The following is a 23,209-nucleotide window of genomic DNA, read 5'->3' as shown; positions in this document are numbered from 1 at the left end:
TCTTATCATTTCACAATAATCTGGAGTATTTTATCTGTGCTCTGAAATCCGGAGAGCTAACAAACTATTCTCAAAACATAGTTGTTATAACTCTGCTTTCTGGTTGTCCCAGCTCACAATTTATCTATATGCTTATTATACTACCTTGCATATTCATTAGAAGCAATGAGCTTTAAGAGAAGCATAGGATAGCTGGGCAGTTCTGATGGCAAAAGATGGAGTTAACTATTAGAAAAGAATTTTAGATGATAAAACTCATTTTAGTCTGTAAATCTAATGTACATTCACTTCTTTGTGGCATTTAGCCAATCACGCCAGGAGCTGGAAACTGACTTCCTTTATGTTAGAAAAAAAAAAAGTTTATTGGTTACAAATAACAAATTGTCTTAAATACTCAAAGTTTATTTTAAATTAAGTTGATTCTTCTTAATTATGGTCCTTCAAAGGAACTTCTGAACTTGACATTTGACTGGAGGCAGCAGTCAGCAAACAGGCATAATTCCCCTTAGAACTGAGCAACATGAAGGAACAGCCTGTGGGACACAACTGAGACAGGCGGGAGGTCACAGCACCCCAGGGCGTCTTCATGAACCAAAGTGTTGTGAAAACTTGTTGAAAGTGATCTAGGGGCCCTGGCCGGTTGGCTCAGCGGTAGAGCGTCGGCCTAGCGTGCGGAGGACCCGGGTTCGATTCCCGGCCAGGGCACACAGGAGAAGCGCCCATTTGCTTCTCCACCCCTCCGCCGCGCTTTCCTCTCTGTCTCTCTCTTCCCCTCCCGCAGCCAAGGCTCCATTGGAGCAAAGATGGCCCGGGCGCTGGGGATGGCTCTGTGGCCTCTGCCTCAGGCGCTAGAGTGGCTCTGGTCGCAACATGGCAACGCCCAGGATGGGCAGAGCATCGCCCCCTGGTGGGCAGAGCGTCGCCCCTGGTGGGCGTGCCGGGTGGATCCCGGTCGGGCGCATGCGGGAGTCTGTCTGACTGTCTCTCCGTTTCCAGCTTCAGAAAAATGAAAAAAAAAAAAAAAAAAGGAAAGTGATCTAGGGGAAACTCTTCAACAGAGATTTGATTTAAGTCTTTAGTTCACTGTAAACAACCGGCTACAACGTCCCTTTTATTTTCCCGGGATGGAGACTGGATACCCAGAGCTCTGAGTGCATCTGCAGTGACCCTTGTCCTCTTCCCCTTTCACCCGGGAAAGAATCAAGCCAAAACAGCACTTGACTTAGGATTCTTCTGAGATTGGTTTCAGGTACTTTTTTTTTTTATCAATTAATTTATGATTTTAGATGATATACCTTAGGCTGACTTTTTGAAGCAATATAAGCCTACAGTGATCTTTGGCCACATGGCACACACCCCACATACACCCTCCATGAAGGAAGGCCATCTGGTCCCACAGGAGAGAATGAGATGGGAAGACAAGAAGGGTGCCAGCGCTGAGACCCGGAGGCCGTCTCCTCCTTGGGTGTCCCAGTTAGCCAAGCCAATAAATTCCCCTTGTTTCCTTAAAGCGGTTGCTTTGCAATGAAGTTCAGTGTCTTACAACCGAGAATCCTTACAAATACATTCCCTGTGGCCAGAATGGTGTGCCCATATAGGGAGAAGTTTGCAGGGGCCAGATAATAATACAGTAGCACCTGACCTGTGGTGGCACAGTGGGCAAAGCATCAGCCTGGAACACTGAGGTCACCAGTTCGAAACTCTGGGCTTGCCCAGTCAAGGCACATATGGGGGTTGATGTTTCCTGCTTCCCCCCATCTCTCTCCATCTCTCTCTCTCTCTCTCTCTCTCTCCCTCTCTCTTTTAATATTCTAAAATGTATATTTAAAAAATACAGTAGCTATCATTTATTGAGAGCTTCATTTTCTCCCAGCTCTATACTGATCATGTAGGCACATTATCTCCTTTCATTCTTACTACATCTGTCAGGTGGATATATTACTACTTCCATGTTTCAAATGAGGAAATTGTGGTTCAGAGAGGTTCAACAACTTGCTCAAAATTACAAAGCTAGTAAATGGCAGAGCAAGGATTTGAAGTGAAAGGCTTTCTGACTTCTAAGACTATGTCTTTAGCCACAGGTGCTGGAGTTCTTGAAGGACCATTGTGGCTCCCCCAGGAAGCAGGTGAGTTGAGCTCCAGGTAATAGATGTCGCTGTGAGCTGGTCAAGTTTTACAGCTCATTGGTCTGCTTGCTCCTGAGTGCTCGTTACTCTGAGATCATGCCAGAATCAGAGAAATCGTAAGCGTTGAGTCATCTGAGGAGGACCCATCTCTCCCCTATCCACCACGTTGCCAACTCTAAAATCTCTTTAAGACAAAGCAAGAGGCTTCAGGAAACTGAAACTGACACATTGAATGGCAAGGCACAGCAGTGGTGAGTCAAGGAGGGAAATTCCTGAAGCAGGTTCTTGTAGGAAACCTAAGCTGCTTTTAGAATACAAGGCAGAGTGAAGTCCTTGAGAAGTATGTGCTTTAAAAAACAAAGCCTGGTTTATTTGACTTTTTAAAGGTATATGAAGTAGCTTGACCTGTGGTGGTGCAGTGGATAAAGTGTTGACCTGGAAACGCTGAGGTCGCCGGTTCAAAACCCTGGGCTTGCCTGGTCAAGGCACATATGGGAGTTGATGCTTCCTGCTCCTCCTTTCTGTCTGTCTGTCTGTCGGTCTGTCTCTCTTCTCTCTAAAAAAAATGAATAAATAAAAAATATTTAAAGGTATATGAAGTGATATAAAGATTCACCATGCCCGATTGGCTTCCTTCCTTCTCTCCATCATCACAACTTCATCTCATCTGGAATAGTGGTGCTTTCTGTTTCAGCTGCTGTAATTTGGTGCCTCTGCTACATATAGTCAAGAGTATTTTAATAGATTAAGTAGGTGCTCAAAGAATGTGTGCAGCTCTTAGATCTGGTAAAGGGATCAGAGTTGTAAGGAGGTAGAAAACTGATGAAGGGAGTCAGGGACAAGAGCTGGAGGGAACAGCCACGGGACATCTCTCTCTCTCTCTTTTTTTTTAAGATTTTATTTATTCATTTCAGAGAGGAAAGCAAGAAAGAGAAAGAGAGAGAGAAGGGGGGAGGAGTAGGAAGCATCAACTCCCATATGTGCCTTGACCACGGAAGCCAGGGTTTCGAACTGGCAACCTCAGTGTTCCAGGTAAATACTTTATCCACTGTGCCACCACAGGCCAGGCATGGGCTATCCTTTTTTTTTTTTTTTTTTTTTTTTTTTACAGAAACAGAGTCAGAGAGAGGGATAGATAGGGACAGACAGGAATGGAGAGAGATGAGAAGCATCAATAATCAGTTTTTTGTTGTGACACCTTAGTTGTTCAGTGATTGCTTTCTCATATGTGCCTTGACCATGGGCTTTCAGCAGACTGAGTAACCCCTTGCTCAAGCCAGATGAACCCGCGCTCAAACTGGCAACCTCGGAGTATTGAGCCAGGGTCCTCTGCATCCCAGTGTGGGTGGGGTAGGGTTGATCAAAAGTAAAAGAAACTAAAGATACAACATCCCTGATGCTCTATCCATTGTGCCACCGCCTGGTCAGGCAGGCATGGGCTATCTTAAGAACAGGTAGAAGAAGAGGCAGAGACCTGGGGTCAAGAGAAACTGGAATGTCTGGGGCCAAGCTTGGGAGAGGATATTCTGGGTTAACATGGTTCCTGAGTGGAAGGTAATGCACCCTAGGACACATTCCTACGGAGGGAAAACTCTGGGTGCATGGGAAGGGCAGACCACCTGCCACCTCTCCACTTCCTGTGTGTGGTGTGCAGATCTCCACACCCAGACCTCCCTGTCTCTCTCAGAGTAAAAGCAGAAGTCATTACACTGTCCTATAAAATCTCACATGATCACACTGGCCTCCTTGCTAGACATTCTCCTGCCTCAGAGCCTTTGCACTTGCTGGCCCCTCCACCCAGAACACCACTCCCAGATATCCACATGGCTTCCTCCTTCATTTCCCTTGGCTCTCAGTCAAAAGCTCCTAACCCCAACCATGCATAGGTTACTTCTCAGCAAGTACCATCATCCAACATGCTCCCTATTTTACTACTGGTTTATTGTCTTCCCTCCCAAAGACAGAGTATAGGCTCCATGAAGGCAGGGAATTTTGTCTGTTTTGTTCATGCCCAGCCTAAATTCCTGGCAATATAATCCATCAAAAATAATGGCCTGACCTGTGGTGGTGCAGTGGATAAAGCGTCGACCTGGAAATGCTGAGGTCGCCGGTTCGAAACCCTGGGCTTGCCTGGTCAAGGCACATATGGGAGTTGATGCTTCCAGCTCCTCCCCCCCCTCTCTGTCTCTCCTCTCTCTCTCTCCCCCTTTCCTCTCTAAAATGAATAAATAAAAAAACAAAAAAAATATTTACAGAGTTAAGAGATGCACAGATGACTCTCTCCTCTAGGATGCTGTACTAGCACCCAGACCGCATAGGTTCACAGGACCTCCTCCACAGTCGCTCCTCCTCCAGTGTTCTCTGAGCATCCTCTTCGACTTCTCCCTTACTCAGTCAGTCACTGATTCCTACAATCTCATCTCCTAAGTGTTCCTTAAACCCATCTCCTGCCTCATGTCTCTCAGTCGCTGACTCCGCAATAACTTCCCACCTGGCTTCCCTGCCTCTAGAATTTTTGCTTCCTTTCCTGTCTCAATCTATCATTGGTATAACTGCGACAATAGTGACTATTTTTGTTGTTCTATAATTATATTAAGTTAATTTGAAACATACATGCATTTGAGAACCCTTTTATTGGATTTTCTTTTTCTTCTTATCACTTGAAACATTTCAGGTCTACCAAAAACTTGAAAGAATGAATTCTCACATACCCTGCACTGTTAACACGTTGCTATGTTTGCTTTCTTTCTTTCCTCTCCCCATAATTACATATGTCATCCTGGCATCAGGACACTTCACTTCCTAATACTTCAGCGTGCACCTTGCTAGGAAAAGAACATTTTCCTACATAACCACAATGCCATTTCACACCCAGGAAAAACAGTGTGAACTTAATAATACTGATAAGCAGATGCAATTAAATCTCTCCCATTGTTCCAGTATTGTCTTTCACAGTTTGGTTGTTGTATCTTTAGTTTCTTACTTTCTTTTTTTTTTTTTTTTTTTTTTTGTATTTTTCTGAAGCTGGAAACGGGGAGAGACAGTCAGACAGACTCCCGCATGCGCCCGACCAGGATCCACCCGGCACGCCCACCAGGGGCGATGCTCTGCCCACCAGGGGGCGATGCTCTGCCCCTCCGGGGCGTCGCTCTGCCGAGACCAGAGCCACTCCAGCGCCTGGGGCAGACTTTGCTCCAATGGAGCTTCGGCTGCGGGAGGGGAAGAGAGAGACAGAGAGGAAGGAGGGGGGTGGAGAAGCAAATTGGCGCTTCTCCTATGTGCCCTGGCCAGGAATTGAACCCGGGTCCCCCCCGCACGCCAGGCCGACGCTCTACCACTGAGCCAACCAGCCAGGGCCTCTTTAGTTTCTTTTACTCTTGATCAACCCTACCCCACCCACATTGTGTTCTTTTAGGGTTTTTTTTTCTTAACGACCTAAATTTTTTTGAAGAAGACAGCAGCTGGCCTGACCAGGCGGTGGCGCAGTGAATAGAGTGTCGGACTGGGATGCGGAAGGACCCACGTTCGAGACCCTGGGGTTGAGGGCTCATCTGGCTTGAGCAAAAAGCTTACTAGCATGGACCCCAAGGTTGCTGGCTCGAGCGGGGGTTACTCAGTCTGCTGAAGGCCTGCAGTCATGCACATATGAGAAAGCAATCAATGAACAACTATGGTGTCGCAATGAAGAAGACAGCAGCTGTCTTGCAGAATTCTGGCCAGTTTATACCACAACTCTGAGTGTCCCTTTCCTGCCTAAAGGCCTTCACTGGACACCCACTATCAAAAGGTTAAGGTTGGAACTTAAGATCCCCATAGGTCCTCCATGTCACAGCTTCTGTCCAAGCTGAATTCTTTGAGGACTACTTTCTGGCCCTCCACTGTCCTCCACACCCAAGTCTATGCTTTTCTTGCCTCTGGACTTTGGTTCTTGCCGTCCCTTCTGCCTTGAATGCCCTTTCCCTTCCTCTTTCCCCAGCATATTGTTATTCATGCCTTAAAGACTCAATTCAGGCATTACCTCCTTCAGGAAGTCGTCCCTGATTACCCTGCCTGGATGCTCCCCTAATATCCATTCTTATCCTTATCCCTGCACTGGGAACACTGTGTTCTAATATTATGAGTGTGCCTGTCTCTTGAGGATGTGGACTGTGGCTTACCCAGCTCTCTGTGCCTCAAAAAATGTGTGTGGAATGAATGAGTGAGAAGCAGGAGAGAGGAAGAAAGGGAAGAGAGCCTCTTATCTTGTTCTTCAGTCCCAGGAAGAAAGGTGTCAGCACACCGTCACTAAGGAAGAAAACCCAAAGAAGGACACCGGTGATGGTCTTATTCCAGGAATAAAAGCAGAGGGCTTTTATGTTCCTATCAGCTTTCCTCTTATCACAACAAGTTGCTCCAGAACCGTGTCTCCTGCACCTTTGTAAGCTTTTCTGAGCTGAACGGTTTCCGTGTTTTGGTTTTCCTATAGCAGGGGTCGGGAACCTATGGCTCGTGAGCCAGATATGGCTCTTTTGATGGCTGTATCGGGCTCGCAGACAAATCTTTAATAAAAAATAATAATAATAACGTTAAAAATATAAAACATTCTCATGTATTACAATCCATTCATTTCCTACCGCTCATGTTCATGGTTGCGGGTGACTGGAGCCAACCACAGCTGCCCTCTGGGACAACACCAAATTTTTATTGGATAATGCGTAACATACATGGATCGGGTCGTTGTATGGCTCTCACAGAATTACATTTTAAAATATTTGGCGTTCATGGTTCTCTCAGCCAAAAAGTTTCCCAACCCCTGCCCTATAGTAATAAGGAGTCAAGCCTTGACCATTAAAGAACTTGTAGGCTTGTTTTCAAGACAGCAAGAAAGATAGGCTGGGGAATCACGTGGCAGCCAGTGTTGGACAGAGGAGCTTTGTAGGCAAGGTATGGGATGGGGGCCACTTCAAAGAGGGGAAGAAAAGCAGACCCAGGTCTAGCACCTGTGACTGGAGGAAAGGGGACCTTAGGAAATTGGCCTGGGCCTGAGAAGAGCTCATTAAGTCAAAAAACTGCCCCTTGAATACCTTGCATGGGGAGCTACTTTACCAGATATCAAAGAGTTCGAGCCTGTGGCAAAATCTAAAAACAATGTTTTAAGACCTGGCAGTGGCAAAGGGGATTAGCTTTGCCTTAGAAGACAAGGCAAAGAAAGGACTCTTCAGAAAAACACTTCAAGGCGGTGTACGGAGATGTGTCATAGAATCGGGCACCTGAAACCTGTATAGTTATGTTAACCAGTATCACCCCAATAAATTCAATTAAAATTTAAAAATAAAAATATTTTAAAAATTAGAACTCCTAACAATTTTTATTCTGCATGCCAGCTCTGATTCATCAGCAGGACTTTCAGCGTTGCTAAACTGAGATGGAATCTAATGCTATCACCAGATCCAGTTAAGTAAAAAAAAAATCAAAAATAAATCTGTGATCAATTAGTCAGGTTCAAGTAAGGAGGAGTTTAAGAGGACCTGGGATATGTATATAAAATGGGTTTCTTTTTGCTTAATTCCTTTACCTTCTCTCATCCAGTCCCCTAATGCCCCTTCCCTGCCCTGACAGCTATCAGTCTGTTCCATGTATCCATACCTCTGTGGGTCAAGGTCACCCCCGTAAATTGAATAAATAAATAAATAAAAATGACCTGGGAATCAAAAGGGAACATAATAGAGGAGACCCTAAAATTTATTGTTGAATGGCTTAAATCCAGCAAGCCATGTACCTAAGCAGAGAAATATATCATGGGCTTTGTCATTAAACATAGCTGACTTTGAATCTAGTTCTGCCCTATTTCTTAGCTGTGTAATCTTGGGAATTTATAAAACCCAATCTTTAAAATGGGACTGTTCTGCAGATTAAATGAAATAACCCATAATAATAATAGTAACACTTACATAGCAGTTTTTATATGCCAGGCATGGTTCTAACACCTGTATAAATATTACTTCATTCTATTCACACAACAACCTTAACAGGTTATTATCCCCCAAGGAAACTAAAGTTCAAAAAGGTTAAGATACTTGCCAAGGGTGACATAACTAATGAATGGCAGAGCCAGGATTCACAGGTAGGCAGTCTGGCTCTGAGTTCACATTCTTCACCACCCTAACAGCTATTACAAGCTTGCCCTTCTCCATTGCTGATTGGTACCATTATGCATCAAACAACTGACATGCCCTGTGATTTCACTTAACTCCATATGATTTGTACCCTGAAGTTTGCACATGTATAGAAACCATTTAATAGAGCACTTCATCTTCAACCAGGCAAGCTACAGACTCATGAATAGGATAAGAGCACAGGGTCACCTGAAGAAAGAGAAAGAAGAAAAAAATCAGGACTCAGGAATTTGGCCTCTGACAAAACACTCTGGCCTTTCTAGTTTCTACTGTAGCATGAAAGGTTTACTCAAGATCCACCAAAACACACAAGACAAGGAAGCCCGTTGAGGGAGAACCCATCCTGCTATCCCCTGTGTGGGAATGAGGCATTCTTTTACAAAATGGCTCTCCACCAGCTGTCGACAAACTAAGGCTCCTGGGGCAAATCCTGCACATCACTGTTTTTTGTAAATAAAATTCTATTGGAACATAAGTGGACTCATTCTTTGACATTTTGTCTGTGGCTGTTTTCACACTATAACAGCAGATCTGAGTAGTTGCAGCAGAGATTGCATGGTTGGCAAAATCACCTGTCTGGTCCCTTGCAGAAAAAGTTTGCTGATCCTGCTTCCTGCTTCTGGCCAGATTTTCTAGACATCTATATGGCACATGGAATCAATCTTAGGTCCTTGACAAGGGAAAGAAGAACAAGATGTCTCCTTGTATTCACCAAGGGAAGCACGAAGTAGGATGCCCCTAAGAGGAACCACTGTGTTAAACAATGTTAAGCATATTTCTCTACTGCTCAAAAATGCCATTATACTTTGAGATTTCTGAGGGGCAGATATGGTTCACAAAGCTCATTTCGCCATGCGACTATCTTCTTCAGAGCATTCCTAGGCAAATGATGAACCAAAAGAAGTCTTTAGAATCGTGCTCTTTGAGAACTAGAAATGGAAACTGTGAGGGCTACAGCTTAACGAGCATGGTTTTGTCTCAGCAAAGAAAGAGGGAGAACAAAAAAGAGATCCAGAGTGGGAAAAAGGCAGAGAGGTGTTGGAAGGGAGGAAGGAAGAAATCAGGGCCCTGGAGGGACCTAAGGATAGGAGGAACACATGGGTGACTTGACTATCAAAAGGATGTGTCAAAGCAGGGCTGCTGCCCAATGCAGGACATGTGGTCCCTTGTCACCATCATCACCTTTATTATTAGCACCACCAGAGGAGCTAAACTTCCCTAAGGCCTTACTACTCTGCAGGTCCCTTATAGAAATACAATGTCACTTCATTCCCATTTTACAGATGGGGAAATAGAGTCATAGACAAGTAAACTCCCCCAGAGTCAAAGCTTATAAAGCTTGTAAGTGGCAGACCATATATCCAACTCTGGGAGTCCAACCCCTGAGCCCATGTTCTCACCACTGTACCACACTGCTCTACTTCTAGATGAAGGGCTAGAATTTCATTATGTAGCACAAAATGGATACTGTATAGAAATGCAACACCAAAACATTTGGAGGAAAAGACAAAACAAACAATGTCACTTTGGATATTTGGCTGCACAGGGCCAAATAGCTAGAGAACTGATATTTTTTTCCCCACAGCTCAGCCAGATGTTTTGATATCATCAGCTTTTCTTCCTCTCTCTTTTTTTTTAACTCTTATATGAACTATGCCTTCTTATATCATAATTTATATATTAGGCTTATCCAATATATTATACTTGTTCATAGAATGAACACAAGAAGACATTTTTTGATGTTAAAAAGCATGTTCAACCTGAACAGTCTGACTAAAGCTCTTATCCTGTTCACGACCCTGTATTTACAATAAGCTTCCACAACTGCTAGTTCTTTTGAGGGAGGGGGGGGATCGGGGACCTCAGAACAGCTTCCTGGGACAGATTCCAAAAACATGAATCACAGATCAATTAAATCCTGTGTAGCTCAGAAACATACCTACATGGAATGCTAGATTAGTGTTTATCTTCATCCTAGCTAACTGCTGATTTCCACGTTTAAAATGTGATGCAAATAGTAAATCACACCATTTGGGGTGGGTAGGGATAATAAACCCAGTTCCTGAAAAGCAGCCCAGGATGTGAACAATTTGCTACAACAGCAAAGAAAAGAAAAAGTCCTGTTGGTATGTTACAAATATTGGCTGGGGGCTCCGAAATGCAATGTTTGTGTGGGTCCGTCTACCTCTGATTTACTTTCTTGTATATATAGCAAAATAAAGGACTAGTGCAGAGTAGAATGAAAAGGCTGCCACGCTTCATAAATTTCTGTTTACCTGGTGACTGGCGAGGGCTGGGCTTTGGGATCCCGGGTCCAGAAGAGCTGCAGGACTGAGTATTCAAATAGCGACTGGCCCTGGGCTGCTGCCTTTCACGCCGTTGCCGCCGCCTCTGCTGCTGCTGCTGCTGCTGCTTCTAAGATCCCATTGGAAAACCCAAAGGACTGGCGAGCCCAAAGCCAATATTACGTTTCCAAGAGAGTATTCCTCCCGACTCGCACCCTCCCCCCTTTGCTTGCGTTCACTCTGGAGCAGCTCGGGTTTCTTCCACCCCTTGGCGAAGCAGCTGGGAATCTAGGCATTGGGCTGGCGGCCCCTGAAACCACTTCCAGATGTGCTGGGCCAGCCAGCTGGGACGGGCCTGACTTCCTCTGGCATCCTAGTCCAGGAGTCTGCGTGCAAATCATTTCAAAAACAGGGCTGCTCTGGAGGAAAAGGTTAGAGACCGAGAAAAAGCAAATGCTTGGAGGGTGAATTTCTACCACATGTTGGGGCTAAGGTAGACTTTCCGGCAGAAGTGGAAAATAATGTTCATAGTGATTTTAAGAGTATCTTTATAGACACTAGCGTCTCCTGAAATCTAGTGATTAAAATGCTGTTGTCCCCAAATCAAACCCGGGTAACAACTATGGTCTCATCCTACTGACACAATGACAACAGCAGAAGTTTCAAGAAGGTGTGTTTTGTGCCTGAACATAGGAATCAGGAAAGGAATCAACTCCACTCCACTCTGTATTGTTCTGTGCTTCTGTCTCTTAGCCTCAGAAACCCAGGAAATGGTGCCAAGCAGTTTGCCTGGGATCATGGAACTTATTTCTGCAATGGCCTCTCTCCCTAGTTCCTATAAGGAAATGAGGACCCCACCCTGTTCGCAGGCCCCTTCGAAAGTAGTGTTGCCTGAAAGAAATATGACACAAGCCACATTGCAGTTTTAAATTTTCTAGTACTCACTTTAGGAAATTTATGAAGAGATGAAATTAATTTTGATTATATATTTTCTTTAATCCAATATATACAAAGTATTACCATTTCAACACAGAATTATATAAAACATTATAAGCCATGCATTTTATATTTTTAGGGTACTAAGTCTTTGAAACCAGCATGTATTTTACTCTTGTAGCACAGCTCAATTTAAACACTAAATTTCATCAGAAATAATTGATTTGTATTTAGATTTTATAAAATGTACAGTTTAAAGCATAAATTCACATACCCAGGTTGTTCTAATAATACTTAAAAGTTTCACAATAACTGAGTTGAGTATTGGTTTTTCAATTTAAATTAAAACTAAGTAAAATTTAACCTTCAGTTCCTTAGTTGCACTGGTCACATTTTAAGTACTCAATGTGGCTAGAATGAACAATAATTGTAAGAAAAGAGATTTAGTGAGGTTTTTTTCAGACTTAAACTTGAAGAGTGAGAATATCCCAAATAACTTCCATTGGTGTAGCACTTTGAACATGGGCAGTGTTTTCATATCTTCTTTTTTATTTAAATCTCACAATATTCCTGTCCAGTAATTTGAGATGTGATTCATTCCAATTTGCAGATGAACAAATCGAGGCTTCCTATTCAACATTTCTCAACTGTTTCTTACTTGAGGCATGTTTCAGATACGAGGATTTCTGGCAGCAATTCTAGGGTTAAATTACATACACAGTTATTGCATTCTTCAGTTGGCCATTCTTCAGCATCAAGTCACTGTTTGTATAGAATTATTGGCAGTCCTGGGGGTGTGCCCTATATACGCCTATCCCAGAGCCCTCACATGATCCAGGAAGCATGTCGTTTTCTTTGGAGCTGGCTCGACATTGTGTTATTCTTCTTTTTTGACTCCCATCAAGGTGTATTCTGTTTTAAACCACAGCTCCAGTCAGTGTTTTTGCTAACAGACATGGTTGTGAGATACTTATCTCTAGTTGTGGCTAAAGCATTTTTATACATCGACCCTATGGGAAGTCAGAAGGTTCCATGGCAGCACAGGGTACTGTGCTCTCAGTACTCTTGTTCCAGTCCTCATTGCTTCTATGTGAAAAATAGCACCAACCTTTCCTAACCCAGGGCTTGCCACTGCTTTTCCAGAATTATGTGCTGTCAGGAGCAGCAAGACAATCCCTCAAACACATCCCAAGCCAAGTGGTAGAAAATGCTCCAAGGGAACTCTTGCTCATTCCAGTTTCTTCCAAAGATTGTGTTTTCTCCTCCTCTGTATCTGTCGTCCACAGAGCAGAATGCCTGGCCCAGTATAAGAGCTGGTGAATAAGTAGGTTCAGAGCGTAGGACAACTGAAGCACCCAAAATGGGGACTCAGAATTGAAATAATAATTACGTGATTTTCAGAGACTTTGCTTGCTATTTATATTAACTTCATTATGGACCCAAATCTCTCTGGTCATTGTTCATTGTACACTTTCTCCCTGACCCCCTCTGTCTGCAACTCCAGATTCTTTCTCTTTATTTCTGCTGGCTCATGTTCTGAGGATGCAAGAGGCTTATTATCCATGACCTAGATTTCTACAGTGTGGGGAAGAAATGAGGAGAACAGAAAGAGACACAGGATATAAGTGCAGCAGCTACCAGCATGGGTTCTGGAGACAGACAGACCTAGGTGTTAGCTCAAGCCTCATACTTAGATGTTACTAAAAATCTCACTTCGGTTTCCTCATCTATAAAGTGGGGAAGCCTCATAGGACCCTTGCCAGGGTTAAAGGCATCATGCATGTGAAACAATAAGGGCTCAATATATGGAGGTTATTATTATTGTTGCTTGGAGAGGCCTGAGGTATGAACTACGGAAAGGAGGTGTAATAGTCCAGCAGTGGTTCTCAAAGTGTGTGCCAGGGCGCACTGGTGCACCCTAGATTTCCAGGTGTGCCCTATGGTATGCCAGAGAAATATGTGCCTGTTGGGGACCAAAAAACCAACAGGGCTTTTGGAGTTTAGATGTTTGGGGGACAGAGGTGTGGGGAACTGGCTGTAAGCTGACAGTCTGCCCAACCCCCCACCTCACTTGCCTGATTAGGTTTCTAAAGGCTGTTAAACTGTGGTGCTGGATTGTTTACACTACCCCCCCATGTTCCCCAGAAAGACTGGAGGCAAGTTTCTTCTATCCTTTGTTTGGTATAAAGTTAAGATAATATGTATGGTGGAGGTTTTCTGCACTCAACACAATTAAAAGTAAAAAGAGAGGAATTCTTCAATGTATTGACAAGGAAATGAGAGTTTGCTTTTCAAATATATGCCCAAACATTGAAGAAATCACTAGGACACATCAGGCTCACGTTTCTCATAAACACAAGAATGATAAAACTTAACACATTTGCACCAGGACCTGCCAAATTTACTAAATCTTACTAAGAATGTATCTATATATAAAGAGATAACTTTTTTGTTGTTTTTTTATTTTTTAACCCCTCTTTTTTATGAATTCTAAAAAGCATAATTCAAAAAATGTAACATAAAAATGTTTTTTAATGTCAGAATAAATTTAATTTTGTCGTATTTACTTCATTTAATTACCATAAAAGCACGCTTGGACTTTATATTTCTTCTTTAATATTTGACTTAATTATTATAACCTATTTCTCAGAAATTTGTATATAGTGCGCCTACACTTATTTGTAGGATTTTAAATGTGCCCCGACTTCAAAATGTTTGAGAATCACTGTAGTACAGTAACAACAAAAAAAGTCCAAATGAGTTATGTGATGTTGCAAACTCTGTTGGTAGCCTACTTCATAGCCTCCTCTATTTCCTCCCTTCAAATAGAAACATTATCTTTTGGGACAGCAAGGTGCCCAGGTAAAAATACTCACCTTCTCAGACATTCTAAGCTAAAGTGTCATGTGAGCAGAGTCAGCTGTCTGTGACTTCCTAGAAAGTTAAGAGTTTCCATGCACAGAGCTGTTTGCTGCCTTTTGCTCTTTCTTTGTCTGAAATCCAACCTTGATGCCTGGAGGTGGAGTAGCATCTTGTGGCTCTGATGATAAAGATCCATGCTGGGCTGTTGCATATGGTCACAGTGGCTGTGCATGAGACTGCAGTGTTGAATCAGTCAGGGTCCTGGCAGGATACACAGATGGCTCAATCGAATGGGCTAATGGTGGAGACTATGAGAAAAAGAAAAAAAAGACTATTTGAAAAGGTGTAGTCAGCATTTGGCAAACATGATTAAGAAATGGTATAGTAGTAGCCTGGGTTTAGAAGTTGACAGGAGTCATTACCACCTCCCAGCCCTGAAAGGCAGGGGAAGAGAGTCGTTAGCAGGAGCGGGAGAAAGTAGCTCTATGAAGAGGGCAGGCCAACAGGAGCAGCTCGTGTTGACTCACAGAAAAGGGACGAGGGGGCTTATTTCCCCAACCTTACAGTCTCCTCTTGGCCAAACCCACATGGAAGTCAAGAGGGCAAGGAAGCTCAAGTGATGTAATCCATTTAGGTCAGCCTCTCAGGACACTGGACAAGTTGAAGAGTGGAGGGTTGAGCTGTATAAGCAAATAGAAAATACCCTTGCACAGAGTGGCTAGGGCCCCCTGCGGTTGTGGGATTCAGCAACCCTGCACGTTAAGATGGCAGGGCAAGAACACAGGACGAGCCTAAGTCCCTGATGACATTGGGAGTCAACATGGCAGCTCTGAACTAACTACTTATGAAACATCTTGCTATATGAGAACAAAAACCCCTCATGTGCTTAAGTCACTTTAGTCAGCATTCAGTTCTATGCTCGAATGCAGTCCTATGTGACCTATATGCATTCACATACATTTTAAATTTGTGGTGGTGTTAGTCAATATAATGTATATCTGAGTCATTATCATTCCATGTTTATTTCTTATTAGTTGAAAGTCAAATGTTCATCATTTCTTCTTACCCAATGGGCCTGCCTTGCTGAGTGTAGATAAAGTCTTAGATAAAAATCTATTAAGGCTGATAAAGGTGACTGGAAGGTAAGGAAGAAGCGTTCTGTGGTAGCAATAAATCACTAACTGAGTCAGACTGACAAGTCTCTACTTACTGCCTCTGTGTCCCAGGGCTGGGCTCCAAGATCACCCACGTGGGGCGGGATGTACAACTAGAGGAGCCTCAATTCCCTCTTATGCCTGGTGGAGCTCAAAGATAGGTCATCTCCTTGTCTGGAGCTTAGGTGCTCTGGGCCCTTCCGTGCTGCTCCCTGAGCTGCAGCAATTGCTACTGCACCTTACTCTTTGCACCTGCGTTCCCTCTCTGCCACGAAACGACTGGTTTTCTTCCTTGGCTCTTGTGCTAATTTCCTGTTCTGGTAACTGGTGTAGGCTCTACCTGGCTTACAACTCTGTCTTGCTCTTGCCAGCTACCCTCTCCATGCCTTGTCCACAGCTCTAGCCAAGACCCATGGACAGAGCCCCGCAATCTATGAACAGACCTCTCAGACACCATCTGCTTCCTTCATCTCGGGAACAGTGCCTGCCCAGGCTCTCTACTGGTTAGCTCAGTCTACCTGTTGGCACTCCCCGAAACCTCTTCTCAGAACTCTGCCAAGAAACCCTTGGCCTGAGTCCTCAATTGAGATTAAGGCATCCCTAGGACTCGGCAATTTAGACTCTTGGCTGAAAGCACAGCACCAGCCCCTCCCTCTGAGGCTGACACCTCGGTGCTTGTAGCTTAGAAGGAGGAGTAGAAAGAGTAATAATATAATGAAAATACTGATAAGAATACAAGTAAAACAATTTACTCAGTACTAACTGCTAACTACATGCCAGGCATTGCTTAAGTGCAGCACCATGCTTGCTGTGTATGGCAACAGCACAAACTCCAGGTACCAAAGTTTATAATAACATCAGTCCCTCCTCCCTCCCACAACACAGTTTAAATCTGTTACCACAGTGTAACTGTGATTTCATAAGCATAAACCTTGCTGCTAGCTTTTCAGTCCACAAAATAACTATGCAAATGACAGCGCTACATCGTGACCAGTGACCACTCATGTTACTTCTTTGACACTGTGTTTGTTGGTGACTGGTCACTGGAATCTGTTATTCAGTTTACGTACAGACAGCAAAGCATGCAATAGTTCTATTGCTTCCTTAATTCCCACTGATAAACCCACGTAATATTTACAAAAATGGATAATAGAATTGGCCAACAAAGATAAAAGTGTAATAAACAAAAAGTGGCAACAGTGGGAGTGAAGTTCAAATCAAAGGTAAATGGAGGTAGAGAAGAAATAGCTGGCTGTAGGATGTAACTATTCAACTCTAGATAAGTCCCCAGGGAAATTTAGTAAAAGTGAATTTATGAGCATCAAGGAGAAAAGTTGTTGTGATAAAAAAAAAAAAAGGATGCAGATGTTACAGAGAAAGTGAGTGAACAAAAAATTCACATTAAAGGAACTCTCAAAGACATTTTGTGACATTGACAGTGCAAAGGATAAAATATGGGAACCTGATCCATACTTAGAAAGGAGTACGACAATCTGACAATCTGCCAAAGCACAGAAAGGATGCTCACTTTGTACAGTAAGTTATATGAGAAGGCACTCTTGATAAGTTTTACATAAAAATTAAAACATTTAATTCTTAATGTTTTAAATTACAGTATGACAAATAAATATTAGGTCTACTAGCTTTTCACTTCCCTAGACATTTAAAATAAATGGTAAAAGAGTTTTAAATAGGCCCTGGCCGGTTGGCTCAGCGGTAGAGCATCGGCCTGGTGTGCAGAAGTCCCGGGTTCGATTCCCGGCCAGGGCACACAGAAGTGCCCATCTGTTTCTCCACCCCTCCCCCTCTCCTTCCTCTCTGTCTCTCTCTTCCCCTCCCACAGCCAAGGCTCCATTGGAGCAAAGATTGCCTGGGCGCTGAGGATGGCTCTGTGGCCTCTGCCTCAGGCGCTAGAATGGCTCTGGATGCAACAGAGTGGTGCCCCAGAGGGGCAGAGCTTCGCCCCCTGGTGGGCATGCCGGGTGGATCCCGGTCAGGCGCATGCGGGAGTCTGTCTGACTGCCTCCCCATTTCCAGCTTCGGAAAAAAAAAAAAAATGAAAAAAAAAAAAAGTGTTTTAAATATTTTGAAAAATTTTAAAGGTCACAGAATAATTGTAATTTTTTTCCATTGAGAATTAAGACCAGGCCCTGGCCGGTTGGCTCAGCGGTAGAGCGTCAGCCTGGCGTGCGGGGGACCCGGGTTTGATTCCCGGCCAGGGCACATAGGAGAAGCGCCCATTTGCTTCTCCACCCCCCACCCCCTCCTTCCTCTCTGTCTCTCTCTTCCCCTCCTGCAGCCAAGGCTCCATTGGAGCAAAGATGGCCCGGGCGCTGGGGATGGCTCCTTGGCCTCTGCCCCAGGCGCTAGAGTGGCTCTGGTCGCAGCAGAGCGATGCCCCGGAGGGGCAGAGCATCGCCCCTGGTGGGCGTGCCGGGTGGATCCCGGTCGGGCGCATGCGGGAGTCTGTCTGACTGTCTCTCCCCGTTTCCAGCTTCAGAAAAATACAAAAATACAAAAAAAAAAAAAAAAAAAAAGAGAATTAAGACCACTTTGTAGCGTTTCAACTCACATGGTCATTTTTACAGAACTGCACTACCATGCAAAGCAAGGACTGCCTGTATTTTACATATATTCTCTCAGTTGATCTTTAACCCCAGGAAATACAGTTACCATCCCCATTTCACAGATAAAGAATCTGAGACTCAAGGAGGATAAATAGCCTGACCAGGCGGTGGTGCAGTGAATAGAACATGGGCCTCGGACCCTGAGGACCCAGGTTCAAAACTCCAAGGTCACTGGTTTGAGTGCGGGCTCACCAGCTTGAGTGTGGGGTAACCGACTTGAGTGTGGGATCATAGACATGATCCCATGGTTCTGGCTTGAGCCCAAAGGTCACTGACTTGAAGCCCAAGGTCTCTGGCTTGAACCTAAGGTCACTGGCTTGAGCAAGGGGTCACTGACTTAGCTGGAGCCCTGCCCCCCACATATGAGAAAGCAATCTATGAACTAAAGTGCGTAACTACAAGTTGATGCTTCTCAGCTCTCTCCGTCTCTCTCTCTCTCTCCCCCTCGCAAGAAAAAAGAGGATAGATAATTTGACCCAGACCACAAAGCTAGTAAATGGCTATACTTACTGTATTCTAAATCCCATGATCTTAATCCCTATGGTATATTGTAAGTCTAGGCATATGATGAGTATTTGATATGGGGGAACAGGCATGAAGGAGAAGTGGTGAGAGATGAAGGTACCTTCTCTAATGTAACCTCAAAAGGCTAGAACAGCATTTTCCAAAAGAGCTTTCTGTTTTCTACTATCTATTTATAGAATATAAATATTTATATAATTTATAATTTCTTAATATAGAAGTATAATATATTCAACCTTAGTATATGTGTAAATCTAAATCTATATGTATTCCTTAATCTATCTTTTCCTGATCCTCCAAAATCTTGCTCCATCAAATTTCAGCTCTTCCTGAGACAAGCCTAGTTGGTTAGCTCAACTCTCATTTCCAACTTTGTTCTTCCTTGCCTGCTTCTCATTACTAAGGCTGACAATAAACCAACAACATTCCCAGACTCCTGTGGCCACCCTTTTGTAAGAAGACCCCTAGTCTGCTTTCCTTTTCTTTATCTGTAAAAAAACCTTGAATATTACCTGGGCACATTATCATTCTAAATAAAAACTACATTTCCCAAACTTCCTTCAACTAGCTGTGGTCTTGTGACTAAATATTGGCTTATGAGATATAAACAGAAAAAACATAATTCCAGAATGTGTTCAGGAGAGTGGCATGCTCCTTTCCCTTACTATTTATTCCTGGCTGGAATATGGATGCAATGGCTGGAGCTGAAACAGCCATCTTGGACCATGAGTTGGAAGGACCAATCTACAAATTCCTGAGGACTTGGTGAAATAGAACTGCCATGCCATTTTTGGACTGCTCCCTCTAAAATTCATTTACATGGGGGAAACTTTTATTTTTTTATTTTTATTTTTTTTACTTATTCATTTTACAGAGGAGAGAGAGAGAGTGTGTGTGTGTGTGTGTGTGTGTGTGTGTGTGTGAGAGAGAGAGAGAGAGAGAGAGAGAGAAGGGGGAGGAGCAGGAAGCATCAACTCCCATTTGTGCCTTGACCAGCCAAGTGCAGGGTTTTGAACCGGCGACCTTGGTGTTCCAGGTTGACACACTATCCACTGCGCCATCACAGGTCAGGCCAAAACATCTTTTAAAGCCATTACTATTTTGGTATTTCTGTCACTACAGCTAACATAATTCTAATATACCAAATGCTCCAGTTCTGAAACGGGGGGTTCTGGGTGGCTTAGGGCAAGATGCTTTTCCTTCCTATAGAATTCTATTTCTCCATCCTGACTGTTCTCCTGCTCCATGCCTTTGGGCATGGTTGTGTGAAGATGGAATGCCCAGAGTTGGAACAACCTTCTTATGACCATAAAGGAAAGGTGAACAGATATTCAAAGCAACTACCCAGATCATGACACCATTAAATTGCTGAACTAACCCTGGACTCACCTACCCCAGATTTCTTGTGCAAGATAATTACAAGCCTTATCACTGAGCTACTATGTTTTGAATATTCTGCTACTTGTGGTAGAAAGCATTTCCAAATGACATTTCTCTTGCTGTGTTCTGAATGTTTATGTCCTTCCTCAAATTCATATGTTGAAATCTGCACCCTTAATATAATGTTATTAGGAGTTGGGGCCTTTGGTACTTTGGTGCATAGGTCATAAGGATGGAGTCCTCATGGATGAGATCAGTGCCCTTATAAGAGATCCTAGAGACTTCCCAGATCTCTAGGGAAGTCATTGAGAAGTCAACAGTTTGCACCCTGCAGGAGGGCCTTCACCAGACCCTGACCATGCTGACCATCCTGGCACCCTTATCTTGGACTTCCAGCTTTCATAACATGAGAAATAAATTTCTGTTGTTTCTAAATCACCCAGTCTGTAGTATCCTGTTATAGAAGCAGGAACAGAATACTACATCTTGATTGCTCCTTGAGTGTTTTTCAACTGGATCCTTCTTCGGGGCCACAATCAAGTTTCATTTATGCAAAATAATAGTAACAGCTTGCCTGTACCCATTTCTCCCCGCCAGCTACTATTCTTTCTTTCTTTTCATGGGCAAGTCTCAGTAAAAAAATAGACTATATATATTATTTGCACTTCACTTGTTATTCGTTATTTCCTCGATCTTTTTCTGACTTCCCTCTTCCCACTCCACTGAGTATTTTAATCTAGGCTACCAACAACCTCTTAATTAACAAATCAAACACACCTATTTTTTCTTCCTGACTTCTCCATGCCTTTTGGCTTTGATAACCACTTCTGCTTCTGTGAAACCCCTTTCATCGGTGGCTTCTTTGACATCACCCTCACCCAGTTTCCTTATGAACTCGCTGGCTCCGCATTCTCTATTTCCTTCATGAGTGCCTCCTTCCGTCTGTATCAGACGTTGGCTTCTTCAGGGCGCTTTTCTGCCTCACTCTTCTCTGGCCTTTCTCCGCTCCCCCTAGGTGGTTACTACTATCCCCGTAGTTTCCAAGATTAAAAGTAGCTTTCGCGGCTCACGGTTCCTAAACTCTTTGGTATGGCATCCCCCAAACCTGATCGGCCTGATTTGCCTTTGCAGGCTCAGGTCCGATCTTCCCTCGAGTGTTTCAGTCACCCCTCTCGCAGCGCTCGGAGCCGCGGAATCGTGGTCCAGACTCCCTCCCTGTCTGTGCATTCGCCAGCATCCTCCACGCCCAGGCGCCCGTCACCGCCTCCGCAGAGCCAGACTTTCCTCTCCCCTCTCGGCTCCTGGGACTTGGAACCTCTACGCGAGCTTTTCTGCCGCGGTAAAGGGCCTGACACGTCCGCACAGCACAGATGCGCAAAGTGGCAGTCAAGGAAAACGCTCCACCTTCTCTCGCAAATACGAAACGGGGGGCTCTGGGTGGGGAGGGGAAACTTGGTCGGTAGGAGATGTCTTTTCACCCAAAAGGCCGGCCACGTCGTCCCGGGATGGGGGCGGGGCTCCCGAGCCAGGACCGGTCCCCTGCCCGCAGGCCCGCAGCCTCGCCCAAGGCGGCCGCGGTCACGTGACCCCCGCCCCGCGCACAGCTGGAGGCGGTCCCCGCCCTCCCCCGGGAGCGGAGGCGCCGGAGCAGGCGCGCTGCATTGTGGGCAGAGGGGCGGGGGTTGGGAAGATGGCGGCTCCCAGCCTCCTCAACTGGAGGCGGGTTTCTTCCTTCACGGGGCCGGTACCCCGCGCCCGGCACGGACACCGGGCCGTGGCCATCCGGGAGTTGATGATAATCTTTGGTGGAGGCAACGAGGGCATCGCGGACGAGCTGCACGTCTACAACACCGGTAGGCGCAGCGGCAGCTCTCCGACCCCGCCTGTGAGAGCCGCGGAGGGGGAGGGGAGGTGAGGTGAGGCGGCGGCCGCGGCCCTGACAGCTGTCAGCGCCGGGTCAGTGCCTTCTCCCGCGGGCGGTGAGGGGCGCGGCTCGTCCGGGCGGCCCCGGCCCTCAGTGTCTCGGGGGCCAGCTCCGTTTCCCCGGTGCCCGCGGGGCGTAACCGAACCCAGAGCGGGACGCGCCGGCCCTCCAGCGAGCGGTCCCGAACCCCCCGCCCCGGTGCCGGCGAGCGTAGGCGCGAGAGAGACTGTTTCCAACCGTCCGCTCCGGGGCTCCCGCAACCCTCTCCTGTCAAAAACCCCAACCAGCTCCAAACCAAAGTGCCTCGGGACCGCTCCCGTCTTTGCCTTCTTTCCTTCCTTAGGAGGGAGAGAATCTAGAGGCTGGGGTGCGGAGGAAAACAGAGGCCTCTGGTACTTTCATCTCAGATACAGCCCGGTCTCTGGCAGGGGGCCCTTTGGGGTTTTACCCGGTGGTAACCCTCTGAACTGTCGGGGAAGTGGTTTAGGGTGAGACCGGCGCCTGTCTCCGCGCAGCGGGGTGTGCGCGCCGCGGCTCTACCGCGCCGCTCGGAAACGGGACTGTCAGCGCGAGCCCGCTGCGAATCCCAAGTGCCCGGCCCGGGCCGCCCTGCCTTTGAGTACCTCGATCGGTTCAAAAGGAGGTTGGGATTTCATTTTTCCCACCTGTAAATGCGCCAGCTATCGTGAGAAAGCCGTTTCCTTGGTGTAAGGCTAATGACTGAATTTGGGTGCCGTACCGTAATAACTTTTCTTTGGCCCAACAACTTAATCATAGTGGTCATTTAAAGGTTAATAAAATAGTGGAATACGAGAAATTTTATTTTTTTCATCCTCCTCTCCTTTTGACTCCCCAACATATAAAGTTAAAACGTTATTTGACAATTTGGTATAGTGTAAAACCCTAGTTTTGGAATAGGTTCGACCTGGTTTGAGTTTTGCTCGGTCAGTTGCCCAGGATCATTGCAAAGTGTCAGATTTTTCACTTGTAAAGTGGAGATGATGATATCAAGCAGGGTTTTTGTAAGAACTAAGTGATACAGATCAGGGTTTTTCAACAGCAGCACTATTGACATGTGAACCAGAGAATTCTTTGTTGAACGGGGTTACACTGTACTTAATTGTAAGTTTGGCAGGATCTCTAGCCTCTACCCACTAGTAGCCAATAGCATCATCCCCCTCCCTCCAGTTATGACAACTAAAAAAATGTTAGTTTGCCCCTGGGGGGTAAAATGATCC

The 23,209-nt window shown here is 45.1% G+C and overlaps 2 protein-coding genes and 1 long non-coding RNA gene across 5 annotated transcripts in view; 1 reads left to right on the top strand and 2 right to left on the bottom strand.

Moving 5' to 3' along the window:
- The window catches only part of GLT8D2 (glycosyltransferase 8 domain containing 2), a 33,020-nt gene extending 22,408 nt beyond the window's left edge, over positions 1 to 10,612 (bottom strand). Inside the window, exon 1 of the mRNA XM_066356363.1 lies at positions 10,558 to 10,612. The gene's annotated coding sequence lies outside the window, so the exon portion shown is untranslated. The remainder of the gene's footprint in view (positions 1 to 10,557) is intronic.
- A 1,018-nt stretch (positions 10,613 to 11,630) lies between these two features.
- LOC136385424 (uncharacterized) lies at positions 11,631 to 21,580 on the bottom strand. Of its 2 annotated transcripts, none has more exons than XR_010747823.1 (3): positions 20,825 to 21,580; positions 14,379 to 14,672; positions 11,631 to 13,077 (listed from the first exon to the last, which is right to left on the bottom strand). It is a non-coding gene; the product is annotated as an uncharacterized lncRNA (long non-coding RNA). The 2 variants fall into 2 exon arrangements; XR_010747822.1 differs by having other exon boundaries at positions 20,926 to 21,580.
- Positions 21,581 to 21,719: 139 nt separating this feature from the next.
- HCFC2 (host cell factor C2) overlaps positions 21,720 to 23,209 on the top strand; it is a 48,888-nt gene continuing 47,398 nt past the window's right edge. For both annotated transcript variants that reach the window (XM_066356186.1, XM_066356196.1), the window contains exon 1: positions 21,720 to 21,900. In XM_066356186.1, coding sequence (XP_066212283.1) covers positions 21,738 to 21,900 — 163 coding nt within the window. In that variant the 5' untranslated portion in view covers positions 21,720 to 21,737. The remainder of the gene's footprint in view (positions 21,901 to 23,209) is intronic.

This window comes from Saccopteryx leptura, chromosome 1 (genome assembly GCF_036850995.1).
Source record: "Saccopteryx leptura isolate mSacLep1 chromosome 1, mSacLep1_pri_phased_curated, whole genome shotgun sequence".
Lineage (NCBI taxonomy): Eukaryota > Metazoa > Chordata > Mammalia > Chiroptera > Emballonuridae > Saccopteryx > Saccopteryx leptura.
Note: the sequence above shows the minus strand (reverse complement) of the source record. Positions and strands in the feature narration are given on the sequence as shown.